The 19491-nt window shown below is 35.0% G+C and overlaps 1 protein-coding gene across 1 annotated transcript; it reads left to right on the top strand.

Annotated features, from left to right (window-relative positions):
• Nucleotides 1–2964: 2964 nt before the first annotated feature.
• On the top strand, nucleotides 2965–3620 carry LOC137398199 (uncharacterized). Its single transcript, XM_068084306.1, has 2 exons — nucleotides 2965–3133; nucleotides 3325–3620. Exons 1-2 carry the CDS (start codon nucleotides 2965–2967, stop codon nucleotides 3618–3620), a joined length of 465 nt encoding a protein of 154 aa, XP_067940407.1.
• The last annotated feature ends 15871 nt before the right edge of the window (nucleotides 3621–19491 follow it).

Raw genomic sequence — 19491 nt, 5'->3', positions numbered from 1 at the left:
ATCATTAGAGAAATATATCAATACTGAAGCAATATGAAAAGAAATCCATGAGACACAATTCAAGAGTTAACAGCAAGAACAAGACATGATGCTACAACTTGTGATTTTGCAAGTATTACCGATGCACAAGATGAAGCTTTACGTACAAGATTCATCTGCTCAGTCGAGAATGAAGCAATACTTAAAGCACTATTGAAATTGAAAGATGAAGACCTTATTTTTGCCCCAGCTATCAAAACTGCTATAGAAATGGAAAAAGCAGCAAAAGTGGCAAAGGAAACCGTCTATGGTGCAGCAAATCATGTTAAGGTAGTAAACAAGAAGACGACAACTTCAAAGCCATCAATGTCTGCAGATCAACAGATATGCTACCAGTGTGGAAAGTCTAACCACAAATCTACTAAATGCAGATATAAGAAATTTACCTTCAATTATTGTAGACTTACAGGACATCTAGAAGTCGTCTGCCGTAAAAAGCAAAAAGGTGCTAAGCCTTTGAACTTAGTAAAGGCCATCAAACCTTCCACACTAATTCACAGCTACATGTCAACCTTGATTCACAAGTGCACACGATGACCTTGGAAGTGGACACTGGAGCGGAAGAAAATTTCATATCCCTGGAAAACTAGAGGAAAATGGAAAGCCCTACACTGAAAACTTCAGAAGTTCATTATGAGTCCACAACAAAAGACAAGATCGACATACTAGGAGTCTCTCTCGTCAAAACAAAGCTAGATTCACATCAACACTAGAAGCAATTACAATTTGTCGTAAGCAGAATAACAATGTCAACCTTCTAGGAAGAAATGGTATTTGACAACTTAGAATCTTGGTTGATAGATTAATCAACCAATGCCAATCACCGGAGATCAAGCAAATCAAACCCGATGGAAATCTACGAGCCGCATGTGAAATATTTATTTCGGAGTTTCCTGATATTTTCTAGAAAAATTGGGATGCCTGAAGGATTTTGAATTGGATATATGCTTCAAAGAAGATGCACAATCCATATTCTGCAAAACCAGACAGTACCTTTTGCCATTGAAGAGAATCCAGCTCAAGCTTATGACACCGGAATTGCAAAAGGAATATGGGAACCAGTTTAATTCAACTCTGATGGAACACCAGTGGTACCAATGAGAAAAGCACTGCTGCCTGGACAAACCAAAAGAAAACTCCGAGTATGTGGAGACTAATCTGTAACAGTGAATCATCAGTTGGAGACACACAGACAACCTATTCCACTACCAAAAGATCTGATGACAAAACTTGGAAGAGGACATGGTTTCACTAAACTTGATTTGGCTGATGCGTATAATCAGATTACTCTGACACCTGAAAGTCAAAGGAGATTAGATCTCAGCAAGCAAAGAGAAGTTCTACTACAGAAGATATTGCCATTTGTGATTAGCTCTGCTCCAAGATACTTTCGACAAATCATGGAACAACTAACTCCGGATCTTCCAGGAGTTGCAGTTTATCTTGATGACACTCTAGTAAGCGGAGACACAGCTGACAATCACCTGAGGAACATTCATAGAATTCTACAAAGACATCAAGACAGAAGACTACGATGTAGACTGGAGAAATGCATATTTGCACAAGAAACTGTGGAATACCTGGGCCATCAACTTTCTAGCCAGAGAATAGCTAAGAGAGCTGGAGTAGAAGCTGTAAAGAAGATGCCAGTACCTACTGATGTGGCTAATCTCAAATCTTTCCTGGGATCGATTCAGTTTTACCACAAACTTCTACCAAATATATCTACAATTACAGTACCTCTCCAAAAGTTACTCAGAAAATGAGAACAATGGCAGTGGAATGCGAAACCGTAGACTGCATATTTGAAGCTGAAGTATATGATAGGCAACCACACGGTGTTGGAACACTTGACCCTTCTCTGGACATCGGGATTTCTTGTGATGCGTAATATGTTTAACTAGGAGTGGTACTTTTTCACCAATGCAAAGATGGCAGTGAAAGATCAATTTTTCATCCGAGCAAGACATTGACCGATGCTCAAAGAACATGCAATCAAATTCAAAAGGAAGCTCTATCTATCATCTATGCACTAAACAGTTTCACCAGTTAATCTAATGGAGGAACTTCATCTTGGTTACAGATCACAAACCTCTTCTAGCGCTGTTTGGACCAACTAAAGCAACACCGGCTATGGCAGCAAACAGACTGGCAAGATGGGCTCTTACTCTCAACCTATACCATTGAATATAGGAAAATGTCTGAACTTGGAAATGCAGATACACTCAGTTGCTTACCCATGGGACATGATGACAAGTTTGATGGGAAGGAAGAAAGCAAAGATATTGACACAGTCTGCACAATCAAACACATTGGAAATCAGCTGAATCCAACAGATCCTGGTATTCCGAAAAAAGAGACTGCTAAAGATCCTGTTCTCAGCACAGTGATGAGATATCTGAAAGATGGATGGTCTAAAGAGCATGACTTCAACCAAGCCGAAACCATGACTGAAGGCTTTTCTGTAAAAGACTTTAGAAAACTGGAGATGTCATTGTCAGCTGACAGCGGATGCTTTATGTATGGAACAAGAGTTGTCATTCCCCTATCTCTACAAAGGCAAGTTCTTCCGCTTTTACATCTTGGACACTTTGGCATGCAGAGAATGAAGCAACTTGCTAGAACTGCTTTTTACTGGCCCAGGATGAATCAAGACATCACAGATATTGCCCACCAATGTACTTCATGCAATGAGCATCAAAACAAGCCGAATCTTCTACCAAATCACCCTTGGATGATGCCAAAAAACCATGGAGCAGAGTACATACCGACCATGCAAATAACCTCATGGGAACTAACTGGTTGGTGTTAGTAGACGCCTACACAAAGTATCCATATATACATGCTACCAATTCAGTATCAACCAAAGTTACTCCAGATTTACTCGCGAAGGACTTTGCTCATTTTGGATATCCATATACCATAATGTCTGATAATGGAACTACACTCACTTCCAAGGAATTTCAAGAATGGCGCAAGAACCAGGGAGTCATTCACCTGACAGGAGCACCATACCATCTAGCCACCAATGGAGCTGCAGAAAGACTAATTCAATCATTCAACCAAGCACTCAAAAAGTCTGATCTCTCCTCCAGTATACTTTGCAAGAATTCTTGATAATGTATAGGAGAACGCCACTGTTTTATGGTTACTCACCCAGTGAACTGCTGAATGGGAGACAACTCAGAATAAAGTTTTATCCATTACTGCCATTACCAGCTTATTGAGCTCAAAGCAAACAGATGCAGGATAACCAATCGACTAAAACAGTTCATCATTGCACAGTGGGAACACCGTGCTATGCTTTATACTGCTTACCCAAAAGAGATACACAGCCTAAATTAGTGGAAGCTGTTGCTATCAAAGTATTTGGCAGCAGAACAGTCAATGTTAGAATACTACTCAGAGGACCAATCTGGAAGAGACATCTGGAACAGCTTTGTCCTAGACATGCTTCACCAGAAAATGCCGAATCACCTGCCGAAATATCAAACACTCCAAGCAGTCTTCCAAAATCACAACCATTGCCTGCAGCTACAGACTGTACTAAAGCCGAAAATATGAAATCCAAGATTAGTTGATGGCAATGGATACAACAGGAACAATCCCAGATGCTCAAGGAGACAATCTAATCGCTGAAGTCACCCATACAGCTTCAAGTTAGCAGGGAAGTGTTAGGACATTACAATGGACAATCAATGCGTTACATTGTGAATAAAATTTACTATGTCATTATTCCACGACCAAACGAGCTGTTGCGAAGTTTGGGAATTTTTACGATAAATGCATGTGCACACAACTTACGAAAATTATTCATCAACAATGAGACGAACCCTTGTAATAAAATTTCATCAACAAATTTAGGCATCGTTTTGTAGATTAGTTGAAGTATAATAATGATATAAAACACATATAGGCCTATCTAAATATGTTACCAAGTATTTGTATATTCTCGAAAATCTCTTAAAACTTACCCATCTGATCGGATTATAAACAAATAGATAGATTTATTAAGACAAAAATCGTCACAAAACGCTTGAAAAGCTTGGTTTAATAAAGGTTAAAATCGGAAATTGAAACGGCGGGCGACAGAGAATAGAACGATTAAGTCGTGCGCATTTTGTGAAAAAATAACGTGCACATTTCACCAGTCTATGGCATTGTTTACTTGTAATCGAATTTATTCGAAGGTTTCTGTAATAAACGTAGACCGTTTGAGGCGTTGACCAATTTATAGGTACGAAATTGTGGTACACAGTTTATCAGCCTATGTTTTTTTGTCCAATCATCGAAAGTTTCATTTTTTAAAACGTTAGCCAAAATTCTTTACAGCTTATGTACAAGCTAGGGCCGAACTACAATGCCCCTTTATGATGAGAACATTTTTTATTTTGCTGCAGTTTGCATGAAACTTTCAGACGTGTGAATGCTCATACTTACTTTCTGTTAAAGATCGCTATTAAAACCATTCTACATTCAACGCAACCAACTTTCAAACTGTGTATAGTACACAGTAGCTTGCCATTTTGCTTCTAATTTTGCATTTCAGAGTTATAATAAACATATTTCTTTATTGTTGTTGAACTACATACATTACAGTAGATTAGGCCTACAGCTTTATAACACTTTTATAACAGCTTTTATTTTGCCCACTTTGCAGAAATCTTCCAGACGCGTGAACGCTCATAGGTTTTCTATTATTGCTGTATTACTATATTAACAATATTGGTTATTCTAATAATATCAGTGCATTTTAATTCTAATATTGGCCAATATTGCATTTCTCCTATTGCAGGGGGAGAGATTATAATAGACATATAATATTTTCCTTTCATTATTGCTGTTTGTCATGACCAAACACTTTTTAAATAAATTTTCTAAAAATCTATATAAATACCACAACTTCTCGATATTGTTAGCTATGACGTTTTGAAATGTAAACAAAAATTGTGCATTGGTTTTTTATTATTACTATATTAATAATATTGGTTATTCTAATAATATCAGTGCATTTTACTTCTAATATTGCGTTTCTCCTATTGCAGGGGGAGAGATATAAACATATAATCTTTTCCTTTCATTATTGCTTATTGTTGTATATAATAACACCCACACCCAGTACATTACAGCTACCATTGCAGTTATCCTAATGTACTGCAGTGCCATTTGACTGCTAATATTGCATTTCTCAACCATCAGTACCCTTTCTTTTTTCCAATATCACTTTGGTCGTGGGTTGTAGTACAGGGGAGTTTTTAGTAATATTATACATAGCTGGTTATTTATAGAATAATTACATATTAAATTTACTTGCTTAATGGATAATTTAAGAATAACACTTTTGCTATAACAGCTCTCCATACATATATATATTTGGGATGTCTTTTACTAATTTATTGTAAACTCAGTGCTGGTATAAAGAACATTACAGTGAGAGCACAACCGATATAACTAGTAATAAACTGGTAATTAGGGGCACTTTCTGATTCCACACAAATACTTCAGCATAATCTTTATCAAAGGTGTAAACGACTCCATTGGGATGCTGCATTGTTGACGCAATGAAACCGTAATTCATTTATTTATGAATATTTTACCTCAAAAAGAGTACAGCTAGAGCCTGTTGTGCTGAGTCATTGCTTGAATACTATTAACTGATAGGAAAAACTAAAGTGGTGCAAGCTTATTTCTACCATTTTAGCTCCGAACAGTTTGGTTTCATTCACTGCTACATAATTTAATGGCTCCTAATTTAATTATTCTGTTATTGTGTTATTCTATTATTGTGTTCATATTGTCAACCTTGTCATATTTAGTTTCATTTTACCTGCAGACATTCAAAAACTAGCCCATATATTCTTTTAAAATATAAAGATTTTCAACAAAATGATTAAATGTCATTATTGATTGGACTAGCTACCATTTTCAAGATATTGAGTAATTCTGGAAACCTTGCCAACAAATGTTGTATATGAGCTGCATAGTTAGTCACTTAGACTCACACACGAAGATAACACCAACTAACTTGTTACCCTATTAATAACTAGTAATCTGGCAGTCTAGTAAGATATGAGAGATCGTCATGTGTGTCAATGAAGCACAGATAATTACTCTACCATCTGTACAATAATCTTAAACTACTGGAAGGTGAACAAGTGGCACAGACTGGGACGAAGCAGGGTATTGAGAGTTCAAAACCTGAATAGTGAAATTTTTTTTCAAACCTATATCCATGCTTTCATAAAAACGGACATGACTCCTAATACATGTATAGTAAATATTACCGGTACTGCTTATCATTAACATTGCTTTTGACAAATTTGATGGTACTTCATATATGTAGAAACCCTGGTTCAGTAGCAAGCACAGCTTATGTTGTACTAGCTGCATTACCCGCCTACCGGAGCGGATTCACGTGCAGCGTAAGATTTATTGAGAGTTGCCTTTCATACTGTAAAACAACTCCAAATTTGCAGTCTATTGAAATTGTTGTCTTGATCAGAGTACGTATGCACATATACATGTCAACGTTGAGGAGAACAATGGAAATCTGCAATGTGTCTTACAGCTAGATGCGTGTAAAATCTAGTAAATATTCTAGATTCATGTGTCTAGATTCATGCATGCGTTTCTACCTGTCTGTATTTGCAGTTGACGATCGCGCACTTCTGCCGCTGAGCCCCCACCTCGGCTGACCAGTCTTTACCTGCCGAGCAGTTGACAATCGCGCTTTTGCACTTGCCTCGCAATCAATCGGTTTGCACTTGCAATCAATCGCCTTGCAATCGATTGCCTTGCAATCAATCGCCTCGCACTCGCCAACTCATTCATCCGGAAAGCCGCGCCTAGAGACTCTCGCTGTACTCGGGCCTCAAGCCTAGCTGCGCTAGCGGCGTTGCCCAGATAGTAAAAAAAGTCTTTGCACACAAAATTGATTTGTATTTAACATATAACAACATTTGCCATTCTAACTTTCAAACTACATATCATGAAAGAAGTGTTTTGTGTAATTGAAATAAATTAAGAGAGAAAATAAAACAACTGTAAAGGTTTTCAAACTTTTTCAAACAACTACAACTTTCAAACTTCATATCATGAGGAAAAGGTTTTTGTGCGGGACAACTGATTTAAAAATAAATAAAACAACTGTAAAGGTTTTCAAACCAATGTAAATTTAAAATTTCGTAACTTTCAGCGGCCTATATCTTTTGATAACGTATAGTGGAACCTCAGTTCTCAAACATAATCAGCTCCAGAAGTTTGAGATCCGAAACAATTTTTCCCATTAAAATAAAATAATGTAAGTTTTAATCCGCTTCAAGGTGAGAAAACAACTTCGGTAAAGTATTTTTTCAACATTTTACACCATAATCTGTACTTGTACCCAGGTAATAAAAAAGTCTTTGCACAGAAAATCTATTTGTATTTAACATATATAACAACATTTGCTATTCTAACATTCAAACTACATAGGTAACATGAAAAAACATGATAGATAGCCTATCAGGAGAAAAGTGTTTTTTGTAGTTGAAATAATTTAAGAGAAAACAAAAACAACTGTAAAGTTTATCAAACTTTGTCAAACAACTGTAACTTTCAAACTTCATATCATGAGGAAAAGGTTTTCTGCCAGTCTCATAAATTAAAAAAAAATAAAACAATTGTAAAAGGGATTAGATGTAAATTTTAAATAATTAGCAAGTAATAGCTAAATTGAGTCTGTTTTGCTATGATTACAATATGAGATGATTCGGTAATGATACAATTAATATGAACTGAGAAAACAGAATAAAATTCGTGAATATGTTGAATTAATAATAACAATTTTTGCATAGAAGTGTGTGTATAAAAAAGTTACAGTTCCACCAACAGCTATCCATCAAAACTCTGAATATGATGATACTGGTACGACGAAATGTTATGTAAAAATAAAATATTGTAGTGTCTTTGTCTGATCAAAGGTAAGCGAATCTAGATGCTATTCCTACATGAGATAATACGATTGTCCGGGTGAAAAGTAGTTTTTAGGTTTATATTTATGGTTATGTATAATAGAGGGGTGTAATGCGTTAGAATAAAACGTATAAAGCGTATAAAGCCGTTAATGCGCCCTAGATACCTAGCAGCGGCTAATAGTCCGAAAAGTACGGTACTCCATAAGGTGGATACACAGACAGACAACGATTGCTGTTTATATAGTAGATGTGCAGTATAGTGCTTATGTTGTAAGCACTCACCTCTATTACAGCTTTGATTAATAAGGACTTGCTTCATTATTGTTTGCTATTTGTTATTTGCTGTTTGTTATTTATTGCTGCTTATCTTTGTCAGTGCTTAGAAAATCTACTTGCTTTGAAATAATTCCTACACAATGAGCATTGGATATCATGCACACCTACAGAATATTGACGTCCAACTGAATGTAGGGGTCAACATATTTTTACTGATTGCAGAACCAAGGGTAGGTGTATCGATTTGAAAAGTGCCCTAAGAAAGACATGAATAAATGTAAACTTGCAACTCACCATCTCTGGTGTCTCTCAAGCTATAACTAAGTATTGACAAGTATTAACAGATGTTGGTTTCTATGGCAGATTGTCAGTTATGAATTAAAATCTGTTTACTTCTTAGAAGTTCCCAAAAGTTCTCATCTCTTTTCCTACACTTCTGCCTAGATGTCTATAAAGGACTTAACAAGAAATGATCTATCCTGCTGTGAACTTTGGAGGGCTCAGGACTTCAGTTGTCGATCTATCTCAAGCACCTGCACAGAGTGTCAAGACAAGTTGTTAAGATATAGGCAGATGTTTATGATAAAATAGAAGGCTATAAGCTTTGCTATTTATCCGTTTCATTTAGTAGAACAAAAGATTCACCCTCAGACCATTACCAATAGGCCTACCAATTTTATTAATTTATTAATAATTAATTTTATGTAATTACCAATACCAATACAAAAAAAACCTCAACCCCCTTTTGTACACAAACAATTATTACTATTCGGTTTAATATTTTGCACTTGTAGCCTCAGTAAATATGAAAATGTAACTGTTTTGTTACTATCTTGAAAGCTTTTAATAAACAACCATCATAAACAAAATACATTCATGAATAAAGAATAAATTATTATTTCTTTATCACTGTCAGTACCCTGACAGTCTAGTATGTTGTGAGTGATTATCAAGTGTGACAATAAAGTACAGAGGATAGCTATTTGCATAATTATTTGAATATTCTTTAAAGTGGTTTGATTTGGGCAGATGTTAAAATGTCGAGCTGCCAAGCTTAATGTCTAGTGTCCAAACCCGTACAAAAGTATCTTTTTCTCCAAGTTCTAACTTTTGTTTTGGACACACTGATACACGAACATATACATATCCTATTATAGTAATAATTTACAGCAGATCATTGGTGATAAATTATATTATACCAATTGTCAAGTCGTGGCATGAAAATATACAAACTACCTTCTCAGTTAAATATTTTTTCCATTTTGAAGACATGTCTTGACTTGAGAATACTCGCATGACTCACAAAAATGTGATGGGCATGAATAAGAGTGATGCAAAAAGAATGAAGATAAACTACTCACCTTGCTAGTAAACCTCTCTGATGGCCCAAATTCCATGTTGTTTAAATATTGAAGGCAGATGTTTGCAGGTGCTTGGAAGCATGCTCATGAGATGATCAGTTATGAGGCAAGCAGTTGTTGGTGATGACAAGGCTACTAAATTATAAACAGTATATCTATGTGGATGACCTGCAGGGCCTGTCAAAAACAAAAGAAACACTCAAATGTTGGGGATTGCCCTGAACATATTATTAATAATTTTACTATATGCGTAATTAAAGCAGTGTTCGTTTGTCTCAAACCATGGTTGGACATTGAGAAAAAAGAATGCATTATAAGAAATTTGAACCCACGACTGTCATCTTATCAGACCATACGGCCAATTCCTGCATACACCATTTCACTTAAACACGTTGAAAATATTGTGCATGCCCTTACTCTCTGCCCTTTTATTTGGAACTCTTATCAACTTTTCACATCACATTAGATGGCCAAGGGACTACCTTTGCTATAATAGGAGTGTATATGTTAGGGTTAGAGGTCGGGTTAAAAGATTGCTTCATGCTGCATTCACACTCATGACATTCAGCTTAGCAACCACACATTCTAACGACCGCCCTAACCAGCCTTCTTCCAGCATTGTAGAATACTTCTGGACACACTCGTTTTGTTGCTTTATTTGCACGCCTGACAAACTCTCACAGCCTCCTAGACTGCAAAGCTACTAGTGTAAATAAAACACATTTTAGTATTTTCCAGTTCAGACTGCTTGCTCACCAAAATACATCACAGACAGGTCTAGCTTGTAGACATCATCAAATTAATCTACCCTGACCCACTTTATAAAAGCCATGGAAAACATCGGTTGAGTGCTATCAGTAAGGTTGGCTATGGCTATGTGCCTGAGGCAGCACATGATGACTAGTATGAACTCTGTAGTACCCTCCAGTTTTCTTTGCGTACAAACATGATGTTTCTGGCTAGCTAAAATAGACTGAGTGCTTAAATAATACATTTTTAGGAATTACACAGAAGTTTTTTGTTGTCAATAAACTTCCATGAATAGTGACTGGATAGTCACAAAAGATAATCTATTAAAATTTCTAAACTTCCAGAGGTAGCCAAGTGACGATATCCAACTTCCAACAAATAAAGAATATGATAAACCATGTTAAATTTGATATAAAGGTACTAAGTTTCTATCAATATATTTTATAGAGTGATTTAAAGAGTTAGTATCACTAGCAATACTGACACTAACATAATATAATCAGCAGAAAATAACAGACATCTACCACATTCAACCAACCTTGTTTCTGACGTATTTGCTATGGGGAGTATAGAGACAAGCAGAATGGGCACCTGAAAAGCACCTGTGAAGCATCCATAAACTGAAATATATAAACTCTGAATCATCAAGTGTCGACAAGAACAAGTTCCCCTTCCCACTTCAACTGAGCATCTTTGACATTGAGTCTTTACCAACAAAAGAACTATGTATGACAACTCCTGAGTTTTTAACAGCCTTCTACAAAATATCAGAAAGATGTACTCATTAGCATCAACTGGTGTACTAAAAACTCACCTGATCAAATTGCATGTAGGTATATATTTTTTGGGTCTTATCATATGCTATTTACTATCAGCGAACTAAACACATAGATATTGATAATTGCTGTTGGTTGAGCAATTGGTATTAACATCCGTAATTCATAAGTCTGTGTTTGTTCATGTCACAGCGTGCAGCTTGCATCCCGAGTGTTTCTGTCTCCAAAACTGGTTTTTGTTGTTTTGATATCAAAATCATTGCTGAAAAATGAGATATGAATACATTGGTATAAATACATGAAACTTTGAAATGCTGCTAATTAAACTTCAAACACTAACCCCAACAGCCTTGAGAATATAGCCTGAGCACTCATTGCTCATCATCAACATCATCCCACAGTTTAACAGAGACATCTATAAAACCAACAGGTCAACTGACTCTTTCCTTTAACTGTTAAAGCTCCTAGCTGTATGAGACTGAAGTACATGACAGAAAAACATATAAACAGAACATAAATGAAACTAAAATAAGTTGACAGATTCCACCCTGGTGTATCATAGGATGATACATCAGTATTATCATTTTCAACATATTTTTTTTCTAAAAGCACACATCAAAGTATAGGGACAATTTCACAACAGGTCTGAACCTCCTAATTTTTCATTTAGCAATACCAGTCATCTGTGTCAACTGGTGTCAACACACACCGATTTAAAGTAGTATCAATGGAGTATCAATGCACATCTGTCATTAGCCCTATACCATTATCCTGGTTTATGCATTCATGAACAATCATGTAAAGCCTTCTGTCAAGGGAGAACATTAACCTTATTTTTTAATGTTTGTCATATTTATATGGAATGTATTGTTTTTGTGTTTTCTTTTTTTGGTGAAAATACTAAATTGATCTATGTGTATTGATTAGCCTCTGAACCTTGAATTCGCTTTCTCCCAAGACAAATTTTGACTGACTGAAAACACAGTGGAACTTCTGCCTTCAAAATCAAGATCTTACAGCCTGCGTTAAAATTTGCTGAAACTATTCATTTTATATTTCATTCTAGATTAAAAGGCTTGTTTTAGGCATAGAACCGTGTTTAACAATGTTGCATTGAAACTTCTTGCACTTTCTTATATATTAACCACAGTTTCTAGCAAAAACTGGCTTTTTATGCGCAATCGAAAGGAGTTATTATTAGCATACATACATGTAGTAAGATCAGTTTATATACCTACACTGACGCTATGAAATAATATGATATAGACCTGCGAGTTGGTAATATAGTAATGTTTATGATATAGTTATATAATAGTAATAGTTTATCAAATTAAACAAATAAATATATATTCAAGATCGAGTGATATCAACCATATTTTTAATATAATGGGCATCAAAAATTATCATTTTGAAACAAGTATTAACATTCTCAAAACAAAAAAGGAGCATCGTTTGCTCGGCTAGTTGCGTTCTGATTGTTGGTTCAATTTGGAACTATTTTATATTTTTTCGGCAGTTCAAGACCTTTCACAGCGTTTTCTAATCTCAAACCTGTCTGCTCAATTTATAGGGAAGAAAGGATGGAATGCTTTCACCCGTGAGTGGCTAGTTATCAAAAGGAGCCATTTGGAAGCAAATGCGGGTGTATATTTGATGAACTTTTAGAGGTAAGCGATTATAATAACATTTTGCGGATCACAACCGCATCAATTTAAAATTTGTTTTTCAAATTGATTTTCACATTTTTCTCTTTGCAGATACTGAGATATGCTTTCATGACTAGATGTCCAGTCGGCAATTGGAATTGAAAGAAGTTGTTTCATCTCATCTCATGTCAGTCCACATATGCGGTGAGTCAATCAAATTGCTCGCTATGAGTCGTAAGTTATAAGATATTTTAAAATAACAACTATCCGGTATATTATTGTATAGCCTATGAGACTCAATGGAAAGCGAACATATATATCTGCTATTGAGGAAGTATATCGTTTGCATTGGATTATCCATTTTTCGGAAGGTAAATTGGTGTACGTAGACCAGCCATGCGCGATAAAGCAATCGAGCTTTTGAAAGAATTTGTTTGTTCTATTGCGTTTTCAAGCAAGGTATCGTAAAACCTTCACCTCAACGCCATGGCGGTTAAACATTAAAATGTTAAAGGTTGACTTTCAACAAAATTCACATTACAGTTATTTGGTATCAAAAGATTCACCATGTTTTACTCTGTTGTGTTGTAGGTGCAAAATATGTGGAAATGAGATTACAAGCTCTTAAAAGCTCAAAAACGCTGAGAACGTGAAAAAAACCCGTTATAAAAAGTGAGAATATCTTGTGACAAGACAATAACCAACCTGTAATGAATACGTCAGAGAAATAAGCGGATTCCAATCTACAGCCGCTTTTCGTTTTTGAGCTTTTAAGAGTTTGTACAATGACTTGTACAAGACAATGATATGTACTTATTCGAGGTAAGGTTTAAAAATTAAATTAATTTTTATGGTAAGTTATAAGATATCACTGCTAAAAGTGACAGCATTACAATGATGATAAAACAGACGCATAAGAACAATAGACATGGTTTTATTGAAAGCAGGAAGTATGTTTGTGAACATATTTCGATGAATAAGTTTGCATGAAAGTGTAAACAGAAACCATCTACCACAACTACATCCCATTTGACCATTTTGAAAAGATAATCCAAACTACGGCGGTCTTGGTGGCTGCGATTAACTGTTCATTTTTGAGGTTTAAGAGCTTGTAATCACATTTCCACATATTTGGCACCTACAACACAACAGAGTAAGATATGGTGAATCTTTTGATACCAAATAGCTGTAATGTGAATTTTGTTGCAAGTCAACTTTTAAACCCTTTCCTTAGAGTGGCGTTATTTTAAAAGTGACGCTCAAATAAAGAGTAACGTGATGTTTTTCAAATGCCTTGTCAGAATGTTTACAAGATAAATTTAACCCTTTCATGGGCAAATCCATTGTTGTCCATATTTTTGTATCTTTTGTATTTTTGTTTAAAGATCTTTAAACAGATCTTTAAACAGATCTTTAAACAGATCTTTAAACAGATCTTTAAACAGATATGCACGCAAAAGCTGCCACCTGTCCAAAGCCAATGTAAATATTTTACGGACAACTCGGAAATATAAATACATACTAAAAGTTGTAGTTTGCACTTTGGTTATTCCAAAGTGTTTTTGAAAAACCCAGCTGGTTTTTGGCAGCTTTGGGCTGTTTTTTGAAAATCTATGTTCAATGTTGGAGGTATTATTAAGGTTTTCAAAAGATTCCTTTTAGAGGTATGATTCACCATGTTTGCTTGTTTTACATTCATGCCATTCATCAGAGGTTTTAGATTAAAATATTTTGCCAAATGTGTAAACTGTGCCGAATGTAACTACAAATGTGTAGGAATGTAACTACAGCATATATCTATAGTGTAAACTGTCTATAACATAAATTCTACTCAAGTTAAACAATTCATATAAAGTTTTTGCTTTATATGATGTATAAATGTTCTTATAGCTTAAAGCTTCACACATCAAATTTGATTTTGAATTATAAGAATGTACTAGTCAAACTTGAAAATTTTGTGTTCTCCCTTGCTACCCTTGTGAGAAAAAATGGCCTGGAGGGTCCCTCTATTATATAAACTAGCTCTTCACAGTTTAGTCTGCAGTAAACGATCATCAGGTATGCTGATAAAACAAAGAGAATAAATAGCACACGAATATAAAGGAAGCGGGAATAGAAGAACATGGATAGACAACTCCTACTAAAAACATCCTTTTCTTAGCTTTATCAACAGTCTGATATAGTTTAGTTTATTTTTCTCACAATAATTGTTTGTAAGTATGTTACATTAAATTTTTTTAACCGTTTATAGTTGATAATAATAATCGTGTTATTAAAATTATTATTGCATTATTATTGTTACTGGCTAACTCTATTAGAAATAATAGCAGCAATAATAATAATACCTGTCGTGTAAGTGAATTATTAAACAGCAAATTATTCCTTTAAATGAGTGATAATACTAATAAGTAATATTCTATATGTTTGTGTGGTCAGCTCTTTCCTGTTGCTGAAACATTGCCGCTTTTGTTAGTATACTCACAACTAAAAACATCCACATTCTGACATGATTGTATGTAGGTATATATTTTTGGGGTCTTATCATGTGCTATTTACTATCAGCGAACTAAACACATAGATATTGATAATTGCTGTTGGTTGAGCAATTGGTATTAACATCCGTAATTCATAAGTCTGTGTTGGTTCATGTCACAGCGTGCAGCTTGCATCCCAAGTGTTTCTGTCGCCAAAACTGGTTTTTGTTGTTTTGATATCAAAATCATTGCTGAAAAATGAGATATGAATACATTGGTATAAATACATGAAACTTTGAAATGCTGCTAATTAAACTTCAGACACTAACCCCAACAGCCTTGAGAATATAGCTTGAGCACTCATTGCTCACTATCAACATCATCACACTGTTTAACAGAGACATCTATAAAACCAACAGGTCAGCTGACTCTTTCTTTTAACTGTTAAAGCTCCTAGCTGTATGAGACTAAAGTACATGACAGAAAAACATATAAACTGAACATAATTGAAACTAAAATGAATAGAAAGATTCCACCCTGATGCATCATTGAATGATACATCAGTATTAACATTTTCAACATATTCTTTTTCTAAAAGCACACATCAAAGTATAGGGACAATTTCACAACAGGTCTGAACCTCCTAATTTTTCATTTAGCAATACCAGTCATCTGTGTCAACTGGTGTCAACACACACCGATTTAAAGTATGGAGCATCAATGCACATCTGTCATTAGCCCTACCATTATCCTGGTCTATGCATTCATGAACAATCATGTGAAGCCTTCTGTCAAGGGAGAACATTAACCTTATTTTTTGATGTTTGTCACATTTATATGGAATGTATTGTTTTTGTGTTTTCTTTTTTTGGTGAAAATACTAAATTGATCTATGTGTATTGATTAGCCTCTGAACCTTGAATTCGCTTTCTCCCAAGAAAAATTTTGACTGATTGAAAACACAGTGGAACTTCTGCCTCACAAAAATCCAACAGTTGCTATAAAGCAAAATTCAGTCAACAAATCACTCAATGAAAATGGGCACTACTACAACTTTCCTTGAAATTTTTTTTACAGTATTGCACCATTGCCAATAATGAGCCCAAGTATTACTGCTCACACAAGTAGTGTTAGGATTGTGAGGTTTGCAACTGTCTAAAGGTAACTATTGCCTAATCGACAAAAACACACAAGTGGTTTTATTCCAAGTGTCTGTAAACTCTATTTTCTTTAAAAAATCAAAATCAAAATTGTTTTGTTAATATTCATTTGGCCAAGCAAAAAAAACAATATGCTTGTATACTTAGCCCTATTTGCTACGACCTTGCTAGGTTCAATGAGTGCGTGTCTAGAGCATGTAGTGATAGCTCTTTCTATTAGCGGTATAAATTCTCTTCTCTCAGGGCTTTATGGCTTCCTGGCTTGACACCTTTGGGTGAATCGTGTGTGTTGTGTATTTCATATTATATGTGTCAATTTTCAGCAAGCAGTTGGTTGTAGGATTTTTGGCTATCATGGCCTTCTGTTGGTCTTGCCTGCTGTGTGTGGTCACCCCTTCTCGCTAACGTATATGACACAAAAAATATTATCATTTTATGCCATTCTTTTCACAGCCATTTCGTCAATCTTTTTACATAAAATACAATATTTGAGCTCATGAACAATTATGCTATATTTTTTCTAATGCTATACAATACAACATTATCCAAAACAAAATTATGTCATCAGCTATATTTTAGTATACTTAATAAAGTGTTGTAAATGTTTGTCTCACTGATGACTAGTTGCTGATCTGGTGTATGCTGACTGCTACAATGCTGCAACGAGTCCTAAATTTGGCTGGCTCCTGTAATATTGGCGATATACCGCTGCTCGTGCCTGGCATTCTGTAGAGTTGTTAGCATTGCTGAGTATATGTTGGTAATTGTTGTAACCAGTTAGTCTCTTTCATATTAAGCGGTGTTGAAAAATAATAAACATGATTTAGTAACAATTTCATGCGGTTTATCATTCATAAGTTTTTCATTATATAGGTCAGACAGCAACCAATCCGACTGATGTCTGATATATTAACACCAGCTCTGATGGTTTGGAAACTCTCATGCTTGATATTTCTAGTCGCATAGAAATTGCCCTAAATTTTAATATTTGCTTGTTGAGGTATTGCGATGCTTCCTGCAATGTCTTTCGGCATTATTACATGATTCCATAATTATTATTTCTGTGGGCTTATTGGTCAGCTATCAATCCAAACCCTTCCACAACTCTCAGTTGCGCCCTGACTTTTGCCTTACATCTTTTGCTTGAATGCTGTTTTTTCTGGCTTTTTAATACAGAGTGCATCGTCTTCTGACCTAAAGTCTTTTCTCACATCACTCACTAGTCGATATGAGAGCCTAAACACTGTTTATAGTGAAGCCAAACGTAATGGCCAAGGCATTGTCAAATGTTATGCTGCAAATTTTAAAACAGCTGTATAATAACAACAATAATCTGTTGAAGAAATATATCTTAAAAACTAGACTTGAACAATGGTCATAAGACTGTACACGTAGAAACCAAAATATAAACTAAACAATTTTAAAAGTTGAGAAAAATCTCTACCAGTCGCTTACTATTGCTTGAATTTAACCTATGTAGAATGATCTTACAGCCTGCATTGAAATTTGCTAAAACCATTCATTTTATATTTCATTCTAGATTAGAAGGCCTATTTTAAGTATAGAACCATGTTTAACAGTGTTGCATTGAAGGTTCTTGCTCTCTCTTATATATTCACCACAGTTTTCAGCAAAAACTGGCTTTTTATGCGCAATCGAAAGGAGTTATTATTAGCATCGATACATAGTAAGATCAGTTTGTATACCTACAATGATGCTATGAAATAATATGGTATAGACCTGTGAGTTGGTAATATAGTAATGTTTATGATATAGTTATATAATAATAATAGTTTAACAAATTAAACAAATAAATATATATTCAAGATCGAGTGATACAAACCATATTTTTAATATAATGGGCATCAAAAATTATCATTTTGAAACAAGTATTAACATTCTCAAAAGACAAAAAAGGAGCATCGTTTGCTTGGCTAGTTGCGTTCTGATTGTTAGTTCAATTCGGAACTATTTTATATTTTTTCGGCAGTTCAAGACCTTTCACAACGTTTTCTAATCTCAAACCTGTCTGCTCAATTTATAGGGAAGAAAGGATGGAATGCTTTCACCCGTGAGTGGCTAGTTATCAAAAGGAGCCATTTGGAAGCAAATGCGGGTGTATATTTGATGAACTTTTAGAGGTAAGCGATTATAATAACATTTTGCGAATCACAACCGCATCAATTTAAAATTTGTTTTTCAAATTGATTTTCACATTTTTCTCTTTGCAGATACTGAGATATGCTTTCATGACTAGATGTCCAGTCGGCAATTGGAATTGAAAGAAGTTGTTTCATCTCATCTCATGTCAGTCCACATATGCGGTGAGTCAATCAAATTGCTCGCTATGAGTCGTAAGTTATAAGATATTTTAAAATAACAACTATCCGGTAATTTATTGTATAGCCTATGAGACTCAATGGAAAGCGAACATATATATCTGCTATTGAGGAGGTATATCGTTTGCATTGGATTACCCATTTTTCGGAAGGTAAATTGGTGTACATAGACCAGCCATGCGCGATAAAGCAATCGAGCTTTTGAAAGAATTTGTTTGTTCTATTGCGTTTTCAAGCACGGTACCGTAAAACCTTCATCTGAACGCCATGGCGGTTAAACATTAAAATGTTAAAGGTTGACTTTCAACAAAATTCACATTACAGTTATTTGGTATCAAAAGATTCACCATATCTTACTCTGTTGTGTTGTAGGTGCCAAATATGTGGAAATGAGATTACAAGCTCTTAAAAGCTGAGAACGTGAAAAAAACCGTTATAAAAAGTGAGAAAATCTTGTGACAAAACAATAACCAACCTGTAATGAATACGTCAGAGAAATAAGCGGATTCCAATCTACAGCCGCTTTTCATTTTTGAGCTTTTAAGAGTTTGTACAATGACTTGTACAAGACAATGATATGTACTTATTCGAGTTAAGGTTTAAAAATTAAATTAATTTTTACAGTAAGTTATAGGATGTCACTGCTAAAAGTGACAGCATTACAATGATGATAAAACAGACGCATAAGAACAATAGACATGATTTTATTGAAAGC

The sequence above is a fragment of the Watersipora subatra genome, chromosome 6, assembly GCF_963576615.1.
Source record: "Watersipora subatra chromosome 6, tzWatSuba1.1, whole genome shotgun sequence".
Lineage (NCBI taxonomy): Eukaryota > Metazoa > Bryozoa > Gymnolaemata > Cheilostomatida > Watersiporidae > Watersipora > Watersipora subatra.
The sequence above is the reverse complement of the archived record's forward strand: the minus strand, read 5'-3'. Positions and strand labels throughout refer to the sequence as shown.

Coding starts and splice junctions, on each gene's coding strand:
- LOC137398199 (XM_068084306.1), top strand. CDS start 2,965: ATGTCTGATAATGGAACTACACTCACTTCCAAGGAATTTCAAGAATGG. Junction 3,134..3,324: donor AAAGTCTGATCTCTCCTCCA/GTATACTTTGCA, acceptor ATCATTGCACAG/TGGGAACACCGTGCTATGCT.